Below are 12,427 nucleotides of genomic sequence, written 5' to 3' on the forward strand. Positions count from 1 at the left end.
CTGGGGAGGGACACAAGGCGGGGGGGACCCCAGTGACCATTGGGGACACAAGGGGGACCCCAGGGGCCACTGGGGAGCGACGTTGGGGGAGGACCCCAAGGGCTATTGGGGGGGGTGGACCCCCGCACCCACCAGAGCCACAGGGGCAGGACACGGTGGGGGGGGGGAACACACTGTGAACACAGGACCAGGACACACTGGGGACACCCCAGCACCTTTATTCTCCCGCACCCCTACAGCCCCCCTGCACCCAACCCCTCTCCAAAAGCAGGGGGCTCCTGGCAGGAATTGGGGGGCACTGGTGGGCCACCGCCCCCCAGAGCGTCGCGCAGGTGAGGCCAGGCGCGGGGATCGCGGGTGGCACGGGCCAGTAACCGAGTGTGCCGGCGCAGGGTGGCAATCTCCCGCTGGGTGCGCCGATTTTGCCGGAGAAGCGCCCCGGTCCGAAGAGCCGCCGCCAGCAGCCCGCCCCAGCGCAAAAACTCCACCGTCACCCCCAGCCGCTGGTTTTGGCAACCCGGGCTCCCTACTGGGGTGGCCGTCGCGGTGGCGTCGTGGCAGGTGCCGGTGGCGTCGTGGTGGGGGATGGTGGGTGACGGGGGCTGGAGTAGGAGAAGCTGAGCTGGCTGCCAGGGCTCTGGGGGGGCTCCCAGGGACTGCGGGGAAAGGGGAGGGGGGGAAGTGAGGCCAGAGCTGGCTGGTGCTGGAGCCACTCGGTGCCTAAACAGCCTGCTACCATAGCAGTGCTGTGTCGGACCCACGCAGTGCTGGAGCAGCCCAGTGCCAAAGTTGCACGGTGCTGAACCGGCCCAGTGCCATAGCAGTGCCATGCCGGAGCCGCACAGTGATGGAGCAGCCCCGTGCAGGCATAACCCAGTGCCAGAGGCGCACGGTGTTGAACTAGCACGGTACCATAACAGTGCCATGCCTGAGCCATATGGTGCCAGAACAGCCCAGTTCCCAAGCAGCCCGGTGCCAGCACAGCCTGGTTCTGGAGCCATGCGGTGTTGAACCAACCTGGTGCCAGAGCCACACAGTTCTGAACCAGCCCAGTGCCATAGCAATGCCGTGCCAGAGCTGTAGAGCACCACAGCAGCCCAGTGCAGGCACAGCACAGTGCTGGAGCCACACAGTGTTGAACCAGCTCCACGCCGGAGCAGCCCAGTGCCGGAGCCACGTGGTTCTGAACCAGCCCAGTGCCATAGCAGTGCCGTGCTGGAGCCACACAGTGCCACAGCAGCCTGGTGCAGGCATAGCCTGGTGCCGGAGCTGCACGGTGCCAGAACCACACAGTGTCGAACCAGCTCTGTGCCAGAGCCACATGGTTCTGAACCAGCCTGGTGCCATAGCAGTGCCATGCTGGTGCCGCACGGTGCCGGAGCTGCATAGTGCTGGTGTAGCACTGTATGAAAGCAGCCCGGTGCCGGATCTGGCATCACAGTGCCATTACCTGCTGGAGGAGGAGGTTGTGGACGAGGTAGACAGGTGCCAGGTGGGCGAAGGGGTGGCTGGGTGCCGGGGCAGTGGCCGGGTGCTGTGGCGGGGACCCTTTGGTGCCGGAGCCCGGCGGTTCTTCCGTATCCGTCTGCTCCCGCCCACTCAGGTGCTCCGAGCTGGTGTCTGCCGGGGTGGGGGTGAGCCCCCACCGCGCCCCGAGCCAGCTCCAGGGACCCCCAGCCCAGGGACAGGGACCCCTAACCCAGGGGACGGGGACAGGATACAGCCCCTACCTGAGAAGCCAGAGTCCTTTTCGACGTCGTTGGCCAGGGGAGCCTGTGCCCCCCAGTCGTCCCCCGTCTTCTTTAGGGGGACCGCAGAGTGGAGGGGCTCGGTGGCCACCCCTGGCACCTCCGGCTCGGCCGGCATCGGGGTGGCCCCTCCTGCGGGGGGACATGGGGACCCTGGGGGGGGGTCCTGGGGGCACATGGTGACTGGGGGGGGCAGTTGGTGGCCCCACGCCGGGGGAGAGTGGCCAGGTGAGAGCAGTGGCTGGGTGCCAGGTGCAGATGGCCGGGTGATAGGGATGGCCGGGTGACAGAGGCAGCAGGGAATGTGACACAGTGCCCCCCCCCCTCCCGCCCAGGGTGGCTCTGGGGGTGGCAAGGGGACTCGGGAATCCCGGCGTCCCCCAGCCCCACGTCCCCTGTGTCCCCCCCATTGTCACAGCTGTGATGGCGACACACTCGGTCACCCCCTGTCCCCCCACCCCTCCTGTCACCCACGCTCACAGCACCACCATGTCCCCTGTACCCCCCCATTGTCACTTGTCCCCCAAAGCCCCCCATGTCCCCCCAAGCCCCCCCATGTCTCCCCAAATGTCCCGTGTCCCCCAAAGCCCCCCATGTCCCCCCAAGCCCCCCCATGTCTCCCCAAATGTCCCGTGTCCCCCAAAGCCCCCCCCACCCCCGTACCTGCCTGGGTCCGAAGTCGGTGCCTGTACCGGGCCGGGATGGGGGGCAGCCGGGCCCGATCCGGGAATGGGCCGCGGGGACCCACAAAGAGCGGGACGGTACCGGTGAGGGGGGGAATCCGGGAACGGGCAGGGGGTTCCGGTACCGGACTCGGGGGCACCGGTGCGGGGCTGGGCCTGGGGGCGGGCCCGGGGGCGGGGCCGGACTCCGGTACCGGCGGGGTCCCGGGCTCGTGTACCGGCGGGCGAGAAGTACGGCAACGGCGCTGCGAGCTGTCCGGGCCCCGCCCCCCCGAGACGGAGAGACGGCGCCGGCAGCCAATGAGCGCGGCCGCCGCTCGGTGACGTCGCCACGGGCGCCACGTGCGGCCGCGGGGCCGGTGCTCCGCCACGTGAGGGGGCGGAGCCGCCGCAGCACGTGGCCGCAGGGAGGAGCCGCTGCCGGAGCCCCGTGACGGGGGCGGGGGGGGGGCAGGGGGAATGGGAAGAACACGTGACAGCGCCCCCCCGCCTCCAGGGCCGGGACCCCCCCCAAGTCCTGCCCCCCCGCCCCCCCCCGGGAAGCACCGCGAGGGATCCCCGGGACCGGGACGCCCCCGGTACACACCGGGATTGCCGGGACACCCCCGCCCCCCCCCAAAACACCAGGAGGGACCCCCGCACCGCCCCGGGGCGGGGACACCACACCCCCCCCCCCAAAAAAAACCCCAGCTGGACCCCCAGGTCCCGCTCCCAGCACCCCAAAGGCTGAGCACAGGGGGAAATGGGTGCCCCCCCCAGTAGAGGTGCACCCCCCAATAGGGGGTTTTGGGGTGTGTGTGTCCCCCCAAGTAGGGGGGTTCAGGGTGTGCCATCCCCCCCCCCCCCAGTAGGGTTTCCCCCCCAATAGAGGGGTTCAGGGTGTCCACCACTCCAAGAGGGATGGGAGTCAGGGTGACCTCACCAAGAGGGGGGTGGGGATGATAGGCCCAAAGGGGGAACCCCTTTAGGGGGAGACCCCCAAATTGGAGCAGGGGGGTGGGGGGGGGCACAGGCGAGTCAGGAGGGTCAGTTTTGGGGTTAAATCAGCTCTTTATGGAAGAGGCAACACCGAACTCCGTGACACTGTCCTACACACCGGCACAATGGGATGGAGCGCACAACGGGACCATGGGGGGATGTGAAACACAGCAGGGGGGCCCCCCCCACACACCCTGGGGGGCCGCACGGCCGCCCCCACCCCCCCCCCACCCCCCAGTCCCAGGGGAGATGGGGGGGGGGGGGGAAGAAAGAAAAAAAAAAACCAAACCACCCGGCACAACCACTCCCCCCCCCCCGTCCGGTGCCCAGCAGGAACGCCAGGTTTGGTAAAAGTCGAGCGACGGGGGGTTGGTTAATCTTTCTTCTTGTCCTCTGGTGGTTTTTCGCCCCCTGGGGGACTTGGGGGGACCCCGATGGGCAGCGTTGTGGGGGGGCTGGCGGGCAGGGGAGGGCGAGAGGAGACCTGGTCCTCCCCACTGACACCGAATTCGTTGACGCGCGTGAGGTCGACACGGTAGATCCAGCGTTGGTAGAGGTAAATGAAAAAGACAACGTCTGTTGGGGTGGGGGGGCAAGAAAGAGAGGGGTTAAGGTGAGGGTGGGGGGGTACAAGTGGACCCCCCCCAACCCAGTAGAAATGGGGGGCAACAGGGTGATATGCAGCAAAAGGGAGGGCACAGGGTCCGGTGTGGACCCACAGGGAGCAGGAGGGACCCCCAGGAAGTGGGACCAGCCCCCGTAGGCACCAGGAGGGACCCCCCCAGCCCCCCCCAAGGCCGTACCGTCCCGCAGGCAGCCTATCCTGTACATCATGGGCATCTTGATGACGAAGGCAAAGAGGTCATCAATGAAGGTGTTGAGGGCTTTGTAGGTCAGCATCCGCCACGGCAGGTGGGCGACTGACTTCAGTTTGTAGTTGATGAAGAGTTGGGGGGTCATGGTGATGAAGCCTGGGCAGGGAAGGGGGCGGGGGGGGTGTCCTTGTTAGTGTAACGAAGCCTGCCAGTACCAGTGAGACAACACACCCTCCCCCAAAACAGGGGAGCACATGCAGAGCGGGAAGGAGTCCCAGAGGAAAAGCTGCACCCCAAGGTGTAATCTGCAACGCCCCCCCGCCCCGCCCTTCATCACGTCAGGGGGCACTTTCGGCATCTCCCGGCGGCGAGCACGGCACTCACCGAAGGTCAGGAGGAAGCCGTAGAGCATGCTCAGCACCCACGAGTACCAGCCCTTGTGCTCCAGGTAGAGCAGGCTGTACACGGCATAACAGCCCAGCAAAGGGAAAAGAATCCATGAGAGGTACCGGAAAGCCATCTGGGGAGGCAGTAACATCAAAAAATCAGCAGGGAACATGCCAGAGTCCCAGCCCGGCACTTCCCCGGTTCCCAAACATCAGACCAAGGAGGGAGGTGGGCAGTGCCGTTAGCTCATTTCACTGCCTGCCCTGCCCCGGGTGAGTGCCAGGGGAATTGGGGAAGACGAAGTGAGGAGAGGTGCGAAGTGAGGAGAGGTGCGTCGAGGCATTCGGCCAAGCCGGTGTTTGGCCAAGCCAGCGTCTGGCTGGAGCCGGGCTCGGCAACATGGTGCCACCCCTGGCACTCACCGCCCCGCCCCCCAGCCCTGACTCACATCATCGTACACCTTCGTGGAAGACTCGATATAGGTCGACTTGTCTTTGAAGGTTACGCGGGGAAACACTCCTGCTACCTTGTTCTCTCGGTCCAGCTGCCAAAGGAGAGCGGAAAGACGTCACCAAGCAGGACCAGGGGCACTGCCAGAACCCCCCCTGTGCCCGTGTTGCTGCTTACCCGGACGTCCATGACCTTTGTGATCTTCCAGAGGTCGATGAGGAGCCCAATGAAGACGCTGACTTGCACCACGAAGTTGGTTTCGTTGTCCAAGATGTAGAGGAGGACGACGAGGGACTGGAAGACACCGAAGAAGACGGAGCGGACGGAGAGCCCCTCCAGAGATTGCCGGCTGTTCCAGAACTGGATGTCTGTCAGGAAGGGGTCCAAGCTGTCACCCCGACAGAGGGGAAGGGGAAGCTGCTGCGCCCAAGGCTCCAGAGAGCTACTGCGGCACACACCCCAGGGGAGGGAGTGAAAGGAGCAGGCGGTGAGATCACCAGAGCCAAGCAGACACCGCAAAGCGCAGTCTGGCATCGGCGCAGGCGGCAGGGACCCAGAAAACCACAAGTTTCCGGCTTTCTGCCTTCAAGTTGGCCCTGCGGCATGGAGGATCGCAACAGAGGGGTGCCGGATGCCTCAACACACACCACAGCAGCCACAGCCTGCCCAGGACGTGGTTGGATTTGGCTACGGCTGCTGAAGACGTCACAGCCGAGGAGCGGAGGGCTCATGGCAGCACGTGGCATTCAGCCAGCTGAGAACGTGCCACAGCACGAGGACGTCTGCTCCGCCACCACCGCGGGGACGAGAAAGGGTTGGAGGCAGGAGCGGGGAGAGGGTTTTAGGTCACACCACAGCCTTTGCATCCTTCCCCTCTATGCAGATCCCCAAGGTCTCTCCGCAGCGCTCACCGTTTTTGAAGGCCAAGAACTCAAAGATGCTGTGCACTATGGAGACGATGATGGTCAGCGCCAGCAGGTAGGGATTCGTCTCCAGGAGAGCAACCTGGAACAGGCATCAAAAACCTCTCTGAGGTTCCTCCTGCCCAACGCCCCAGGAATAGGGAGAATCCAGGAGGATCCAGCCAGTCACGGGGCACTGAGGACGATGAGGGGTTTAACTGCTCTCTATCATCATGGCCTCCATGCTCCCTTCCCCCTACAGAGCCAAGGCAGGTGCCTGTGCACCCCCCCACACTTTGCATCGCAAAGGTAATTAATAAGGAGCGATCACAACAAAGAACAGGCATTGAACACTCTTCCAGCAAAGCTAGGGAAAGACATGAAACAGGGGGAAGGAGCTGCTACAAAAAAGAGGTCTCAATCTATGGGGACAAGCAAGAGAGCTTCAGCCGGGAGGAGGGAGGCCCGCGAGTGGCTCTTAACCTTCACCGAGTCCTGCTCCTCATCCGACTGCTCATAGAGGTCCTCTCCCAGGAAATTCCAGGGGGATTTAGTGCTCTGGGCAGCGTAGAGCTGCCAGCGCCACAGGGAGAGTGGACAGAAGGAAAGGCGGAAGGGCAGGCGCTGCAGGGTCTCATTGATGGGGAAATAGTCCTTCTGCAGGTTCCAGTAGTCATTGAAGTAGAGGATGGGGTAGTAGTCACCGCTGATGGCGTCAAACTTCACATCTGGAGCCGGGGGAAAGAGCAGAGGGAGGGCTGAGCAGGCAAAAGGGAGCCATGAGAGCCATTGTCACCATCATCTCCCTCGGCAGCCACCTGGGAGAGACCAAGAGGCTGCCGAACCCCCAGCCCAGCCCGCTACAAGCTCCTGGAGAGGTGGGGGTCACGCCAATGACAGAAAAACAAGTCCCTGTTCCCCACAGGCACCCAAACACATCCTCTGAGGAGAGGGGACAGCAGGGCCAGCCTTGGAAAGCCACCCTTGGAGCAGAGGAGCCCCGGCACATCCCAGCCCTTACACTGGTCCAGGGGGGGTGGCACACTGCCCTTCACCCAGGGTGTGTGGTCGTCCACCATGTTGATGGTCAAGTTGGGGTGCCAGTGCGAGATGACCTCCACGGGACCGTAGTCTTCTGCCCTCTGCAATGAGAATATCACTGCCTCCGTCACCAGCACGGCGGTTGGCATCCTTCCGTCTTGCCCAGCGTTAGCCCACAGCCACCACCCCCTTTAACAAGGCAACAGAGAGTGGGGAAGCGGGAAGGGCAAGAGCCAACCCTCCCATCCCAGAAATACTACAAGGAAATCATCATCCTCTTCCCACTCTGCAGAACAGGAGGGATGTGCCCCAGGCAGGACAGTGAATCCTCTACAGTGCTTCCCAACAGCTTTGCGACCAGAGGAAAGCATGTGAATATTTAGGAGTTTGGCCAATGAGGCAAAAAAACCCCAAAAACACAAAAAACCAACCCACAAAAAAAAAAAAAAGAAAAAAAAGAGAGCGAGCCAGTTACCTTGATCATTTCAGGGTCTGCCTCCGTCTCACCTGTCAGGAGGTTCTTGGTTTTCTGGAATCGCCGGCGCTTGTATTTGTTGATCACTGGAAGGAAAGAGGAGATGTGAGCGTTTCCAGCTCCACACAAGGTAGGGAAGGAAATCTAAGGAGGCTACGGCCTGCCAGGCCAGGCACAAGCTGGCCAGAGAAGCCCGTTTCCCTCGCATCACCCCCCAGAAGGACTAACTAATCTGGGCTGTCTCACAGATCTTCCAGTTATCAAAGGGAAAGGCTGTAGTTTGGGCGCAACAAACTAGATGAACAGCCAAACCTTTGGGATAATTGCATCGCTGTTGGAGAAAAACACCTGAGATGAAGTGTCCAGATCTTCCTGTCCTGCAGGAAGACCTGAACATGGCAATTCCTTCCTCTTCTCAACGCTGACGTGGCTCCACGCCCGCAACCCCCCCATACAGGTAGGAACCCCCCTCCCACATAATGTGGACAGAAACCAAGAGCTCGCAGGGATTTAAAGAGGTTTTCCCTCCATACATTCACAAAAGACAAATCCCAAGTGTAGAAAATGTTCAGCTCAGGGAGCAGCCAAGCCAGCATGCTGGAGGCCACGAGGAGTTGGATATTTGCCCTAATATTCCCCTTCAGGCACCTGCCTTTGCTGAGCCAAAGCCAGAGCTCAGCATGACTCCTTCGGGCTCCCGTTTTGACACAGGAATTGGGGTGCCCCTTTCCCCAGCACCACCCCGGGGCCGTCGCGCGCTGCCCTCCTGCCCCGGGCCGTACTTCGTGACGTGTGGACCGTGGCGAGGCGCCTGTACAGGTTTTTCTGTCTGGGGTCGGGATGGAAGCCACTCTTCGTGAAGTACACATGGATGTAGATGGAGCCGTTCTGCTGGACGCTCTGAAATCACACCCCGACAAGGCAGTTACGAGTTGGATGCGGTCAGAGCACGGCTGTCATCTCCCAGCTGCCGCCACCACCTCGGTGCCTGTGTTCAACACTGACGCCAACCATCTTCCCGCAGCCATTGACCCCATATGAAACCAAAGTGTGAAGAAGCAGCCCCTCCCCCACAGAGCAGACCTCAGCTGCTATACGGCTCGGGGCAAACCTGAAGCCTTTAACGGCTGGTCACCAAAATGATGGCTTCACGCCCCGTCACCTCTGCAGCACATCTGGAAGAGACACCAGCCCACCCCACAGGGTCTCACCCACCATCTGAAGCGAACGGGGTACGGCTAAAGGTAATGGCAGCGATGTGCTGCGGCAGCCAACGCCGCTCCATGCCTCAGCTCCCGGGATGGCTTTGAGCATGATCCTGGCAATCCCCACCAGTCTCTCAACAATCCCCCTCTACCTGGCCTCAAACCTCCCCAAAAGAGTACTGAGTGCACCCACCTGTGAAATGTCGACTTCCCCATAGTGTTCGTAGCACCCATCAGCGTTCTCCCCGCTGGTCCAGTCCCCGTAGACGAGATCCCGCTTCTGCCAGAACAGCGCCGAGCTGACGTTGAAGTCTGTAAAGTGCTCGTGCTCGGAGATATAAACATAGAGATCCTGCAGAGAGAGGGGGATGTCAGCTGCCAGTGAACAACTCAGCCCGATGCTGAGATATGGGCACCTGAACCACTCCCACTCTGCCATACAGCACCATGCCTTCCCTTCCCAAACCGGCTTGGCACACTGGTGAGCCTGAGAAATAACTCTTGGCTGACACCACAATGCCAGAGCATGGCAGCCACGGGCAGAGCTATAATTTAGCTCCACCGGATTTAAGATCTAACTCAGAGCTAGAGCAGCAGGTCCAGCCACAGAGCCACCGCACGGTGACCGCACTGCCGGTCACCCAGGATGGGACAGCGCAGCTTCTGTGGGCTTTACCATTAAAGTGTCCTTGGGGAAGAGGTTTCGGCTCGGGGCTCGCGGTGTCCCGCCCGCGCTGCTCTGCTCCTGCGGTGCCGGCCCGCGGCGGAACCAGCTGCTGATGGCCCAAATGATGAAGATTCTGCGGGAGGAAGGAGAAGAAGCTGCTCAGGCATTTTAGCAGCCCTCCCCAGCCAAATTGGACACAGCCTGCAAACCCCTCCCCATTCCCTGGGCAAAGAGGAAATTGTTAGCGCTGGACTGACAAGCCTTCAAAACTCGCTGTTCATTCTCACCTATTTCTATCACAGCAGGCATTTGCCCTCAGGCAAGGGGCACCGGCCAGAACTGGTTCTGGGCCAGTTCAGACCCAGCACCAGGCACGGCGGCAGCATACCAAAAGCGAGCAAAGATGCCGGGAGCTTGCCTCAAGGACACAGGGAGAAAGTCGCACTCCGAAGTATCGTGGAGAAGGCTGCTAACAGGCGTGCAAGGCATCCCTGGCACAGGACGAGGACACCAGGGCATCCCCAGATCCTGGCAGACACCCTGAATCATGCATGGAAGGCACTCAGCCCTCCGTAAGCAAATTGACGCCGAACCAAGAGGACACCAAAGCCACGGGACAAAGCTGGCTCCCAAACACAGGTGGCAGAAGCGATAGCGTCACCTAACGAGCAAGGGGCAAACCCCAGCACGCTCCTGGCCACACAGAGACCTTCCAGCAGAACCCCCAGCTCGCTCGCCACCTCCAAACCCATGGCCACGATTGTTCCCGACCTCCAGCGCACAGCTACAATCACTCTCCAAAGTGCCCTGGGCTGCTCCCAGCATAGAGACAAGGATGGGTCCCTTCCCCACATCCTCCGTGAGCCGAGTCAGGCAGCACCGTTTGAGTGTGTTAAAAGAAATCAAGCCTTTTTGCCCCATTTTGGAAGGTTTTTGGCAGCATGCCCCAAGGTACAAGTTTCCAGCTCTGTTTTTCTTTGCGGACAAAGCGTGAGGAGCCTTTCACATGTGCCCCAGGCACCACTAAATCAGACTTCCCCCTCCTGGCCTGTGCACGGAGTGACCGGATAACAAGCTTGGGAATGTCTGGCAGCACCAGCAACCGAACAACAGCTCCTGGGGTCAAGCGATGGCCATGACTGTGCTTCCATGCCGTGGGCAGAAGACTCCGGAGATCCCAAGATAAGTCAGGATTTAGTTCAGCACAACTCTTCATTAGGCTGAGCTGCAGCATTTTGGAAAGCTGGAGAGCCCAAACAAGTCTCCCCACGTGCACTCTTGGCCATGCCGCCGAACGGGAGGGAACTTCTGCAGCCCCATCAGTGGTCATAAATCCGTGGCCCAAGACATCGCCATTTGCTCAGGAAAGGCTTGGGAAGACATTTTTTCTTCCGAAGGTTTTGGGAACCAGACCATCATGCTTTGTCCGTGGCGCATGGACGTCACCCGCTCAGGGTCAGGCAACGACGGGGCTGCCATTCACCTGCGGGTGTGAGTTTTCCCTTGCACCTCCTCTGCCAGCTGACCATGATGACTGAAATATTTCCAAGGGCACGGTTCCCTTGGCAATGAGATGATGAAGTGCTCTTCCCCTCAGCTTTGCCAGCCAGGACACCGGATCCACCAGGGGAGATGGCACTTTGGAAAGGAACAAACCTGCCCTGGGAGGGATGGGAAGGAGGAGACAGACGGAGGAGAAGCGGAGCAGGAAGGCAGCTTATGGATGCGAGGAGGACTCATGGCTTCTAGGAAGGGATTCACAACCCATTCAGCAGCACCGGCCTGAGAGCTGAAACCTGCCGGCTCCAGCATCAGCCTCCTCAGTGCAACACAGGTGAGGCTGGGAACAGTGCGTCCAAATGCACAACAGTGGCTCCAGGCATGCCAGCAGAAACACCCCGACCTCCTTCCCTGTTGGAGAAGGATTGCCTCCTTGCGGAAGCAGGAGTGACCCAGGGCAGGGGCTCGGCACCGTGCCAGGAGTCATCTGTGCCATAGCATGGACTTTGGATCCCCCCTGGCAAGATGCAGGGAATGCCGGCAGCTCCTCAGAGGAGCCCAGAAAGAATCAGCCATCCCTGCCTGGAGCGAGCCAGACCCTGGGGGTTCCAGAGAAAAACCAGGAAGGAACTTAAGAGCCTGGAGGTCTGGAAAAGCCCCATACCAGGGCAGGGGGAACAACAGCCCCAGGAGGGGCAGCCCCATGGACTTCCCTCCTCCTGGTAGGGCCCCCAAGATGTGGGGATGGGCACCACCATCCTCCTGCACCCCAGGGACCCTGCTGTACCCTGAGGGGGGACACAAGCCACCTGGCCACCCCAGGGACCCCACTGTCCCCTGGGGTGGGGGGGACGGGACACGAGCCACCTGCCCGCCCCAGGACCTCACCGCACCCCCGAGAGGTTTTGGGGCTCCGGTGCCACAGCGGGCCGGGCCACAGCCCCGGTAGCACGGCGGGCCGGTGGCCGGTGCCGCGGAGGGAGACGGCTCGGTAGCACTGGGGGGGGGCTCACCTGAAAAGAACACCTTTGATGACCTGCCAAGCGTTGGGGGCCGGCTGCTGTCGCTGCGTCTCGGCCGCCGCCGCCTCACCGCCGCCGGCGCTCCCGTTACTGGTTACCTACGGGGAGAAATGGGACGCAACGTACCGTCAACCCAACGGGACGTTCTCCTCTACCCCCTTCTCCGGTCCCAGCTTCCCCGGTCACCGACCCGCCCGTACCTGCCCCGGGCCCGGCGCGGGCCCCGCCGCTGCCGCCGCCGCTACCTCCGTCCCCGGCGCCGCCATCTTCCTGCGCCGCCACTTCCGCCGCTCTCGCGAGACCTGTAGAGCCGGGCACGTGACGGCGAAGGGGCGGAGCCGAGGGTGGGGGGGCGGAGCCGGGAAACCACCCCTACACCAGGCTCCATACCCCGCCCCCGACACGCGGCCCCGCCCCCTACTCCAGCCCCCTCTTCCGCCATGTGAACGTCACCGCCGGCGGCCAATAGCGGTATCGTTCGCCCGGGGTTTCCCGGCCCGCCCCGCGGCGGTGACCTCAGCGGCTTCAGCCAATGGCGGCGCCGCCCGCGTGGG

General features: G+C 62.2%; 2 protein-coding genes across 2 annotated transcripts; both read right to left on the reverse strand.

Annotated features, from left to right (window-relative positions):
• Positions 1 to 143: 143 nt before the first annotated feature.
• Positions 144 to 2,695, reverse strand: LOC142026873 (uncharacterized). Its single transcript, XM_075020308.1, has 4 exons — positions 2,412 to 2,695; positions 1,731 to 1,880; positions 1,451 to 1,620; positions 144 to 656 (listed from the first exon to the last, which is right to left on the reverse strand). Exons 2-4 carry the CDS (start codon positions 1,864 to 1,866, stop codon positions 234 to 236), a joined length of 729 nt encoding a protein of 242 aa, XP_074876409.1. The 5' UTR covers positions 1,867 to 1,880; positions 2,412 to 2,695; the 3' UTR covers positions 144 to 233.
• Positions 2,696 to 3,457: 762 nt separating this feature from the next.
• Positions 3,458 to 12,183, reverse strand: CLPTM1 (CLPTM1 regulator of GABA type A receptor forward trafficking). Its single transcript, XM_075020413.1, has 14 exons — positions 12,074 to 12,183; positions 11,865 to 11,971; positions 9,361 to 9,484; positions 8,878 to 9,036; positions 8,262 to 8,379; positions 7,480 to 7,565; positions 6,985 to 7,105; positions 6,447 to 6,691; positions 5,973 to 6,066; positions 5,239 to 5,429; positions 5,060 to 5,155; positions 4,609 to 4,744; positions 4,213 to 4,380; positions 3,458 to 3,985 (listed from the first exon to the last, which is right to left on the reverse strand). Exons 1-14 carry the CDS (start codon positions 12,137 to 12,139, stop codon positions 3,783 to 3,785), a joined length of 1,914 nt encoding a protein of 637 aa, XP_074876514.1. The 5' UTR covers positions 12,140 to 12,183; the 3' UTR covers positions 3,458 to 3,782.
• Between the last annotated feature and the right edge of the window lie 244 nt (positions 12,184 to 12,427).

This window comes from Buteo buteo, chromosome Z, assembly GCF_964188355.1.
Source record: "Buteo buteo chromosome Z, bButBut1.hap1.1, whole genome shotgun sequence".
Classification (NCBI taxonomy): domain Eukaryota; kingdom Metazoa; phylum Chordata; class Aves; order Accipitriformes; family Accipitridae; genus Buteo; species Buteo buteo.

Excerpts from the sequence above, each read along its gene's own strand:
- LOC142026873 (XM_075020308.1), bottom strand. The coding sequence starts at position 1,866 with ATGCCGGCCGAGCCGGAGGTGCCAGGGGTGGCCACCGAGCCCCTCCAC. Across the intron at positions 1,621-1,730 it reads AAAGGACTCTGGCTTCTCAG|ACACCAGCTCGGAGCACCTG; the intron begins GTAGGGGCTGTA and ends CCACCCCGGCAG. Across the intron at positions 657-1,450 it reads ACAACCTCCTCCTCCAGCAG|TCCCTGGGAGCCCCCCCAGA; the intron begins GTAATGGCACTG and ends CTTTCCCCGCAG.
- CLPTM1 (XM_075020413.1), bottom strand. The coding sequence starts at position 12,139 with ATGGCGGCGCCGGGGACGGAGGTAGCGGCGGCGGCAGCGGCGGGGCCC. Across the intron at positions 8,380-8,877 it reads GGGAAGTCGACATTTCACAG|AGCGTCCAGCAGAACGGCTC; the intron begins GTGGGTGCACTC and ends GTGTGATTTCAG. Across the intron at positions 7,106-7,479 it reads CAGACCCTGAAATGATCAAG|AGGGCAGAAGACTACGGTCC; the intron begins GTAACTGGCTCG and ends TTCTCATTGCAG.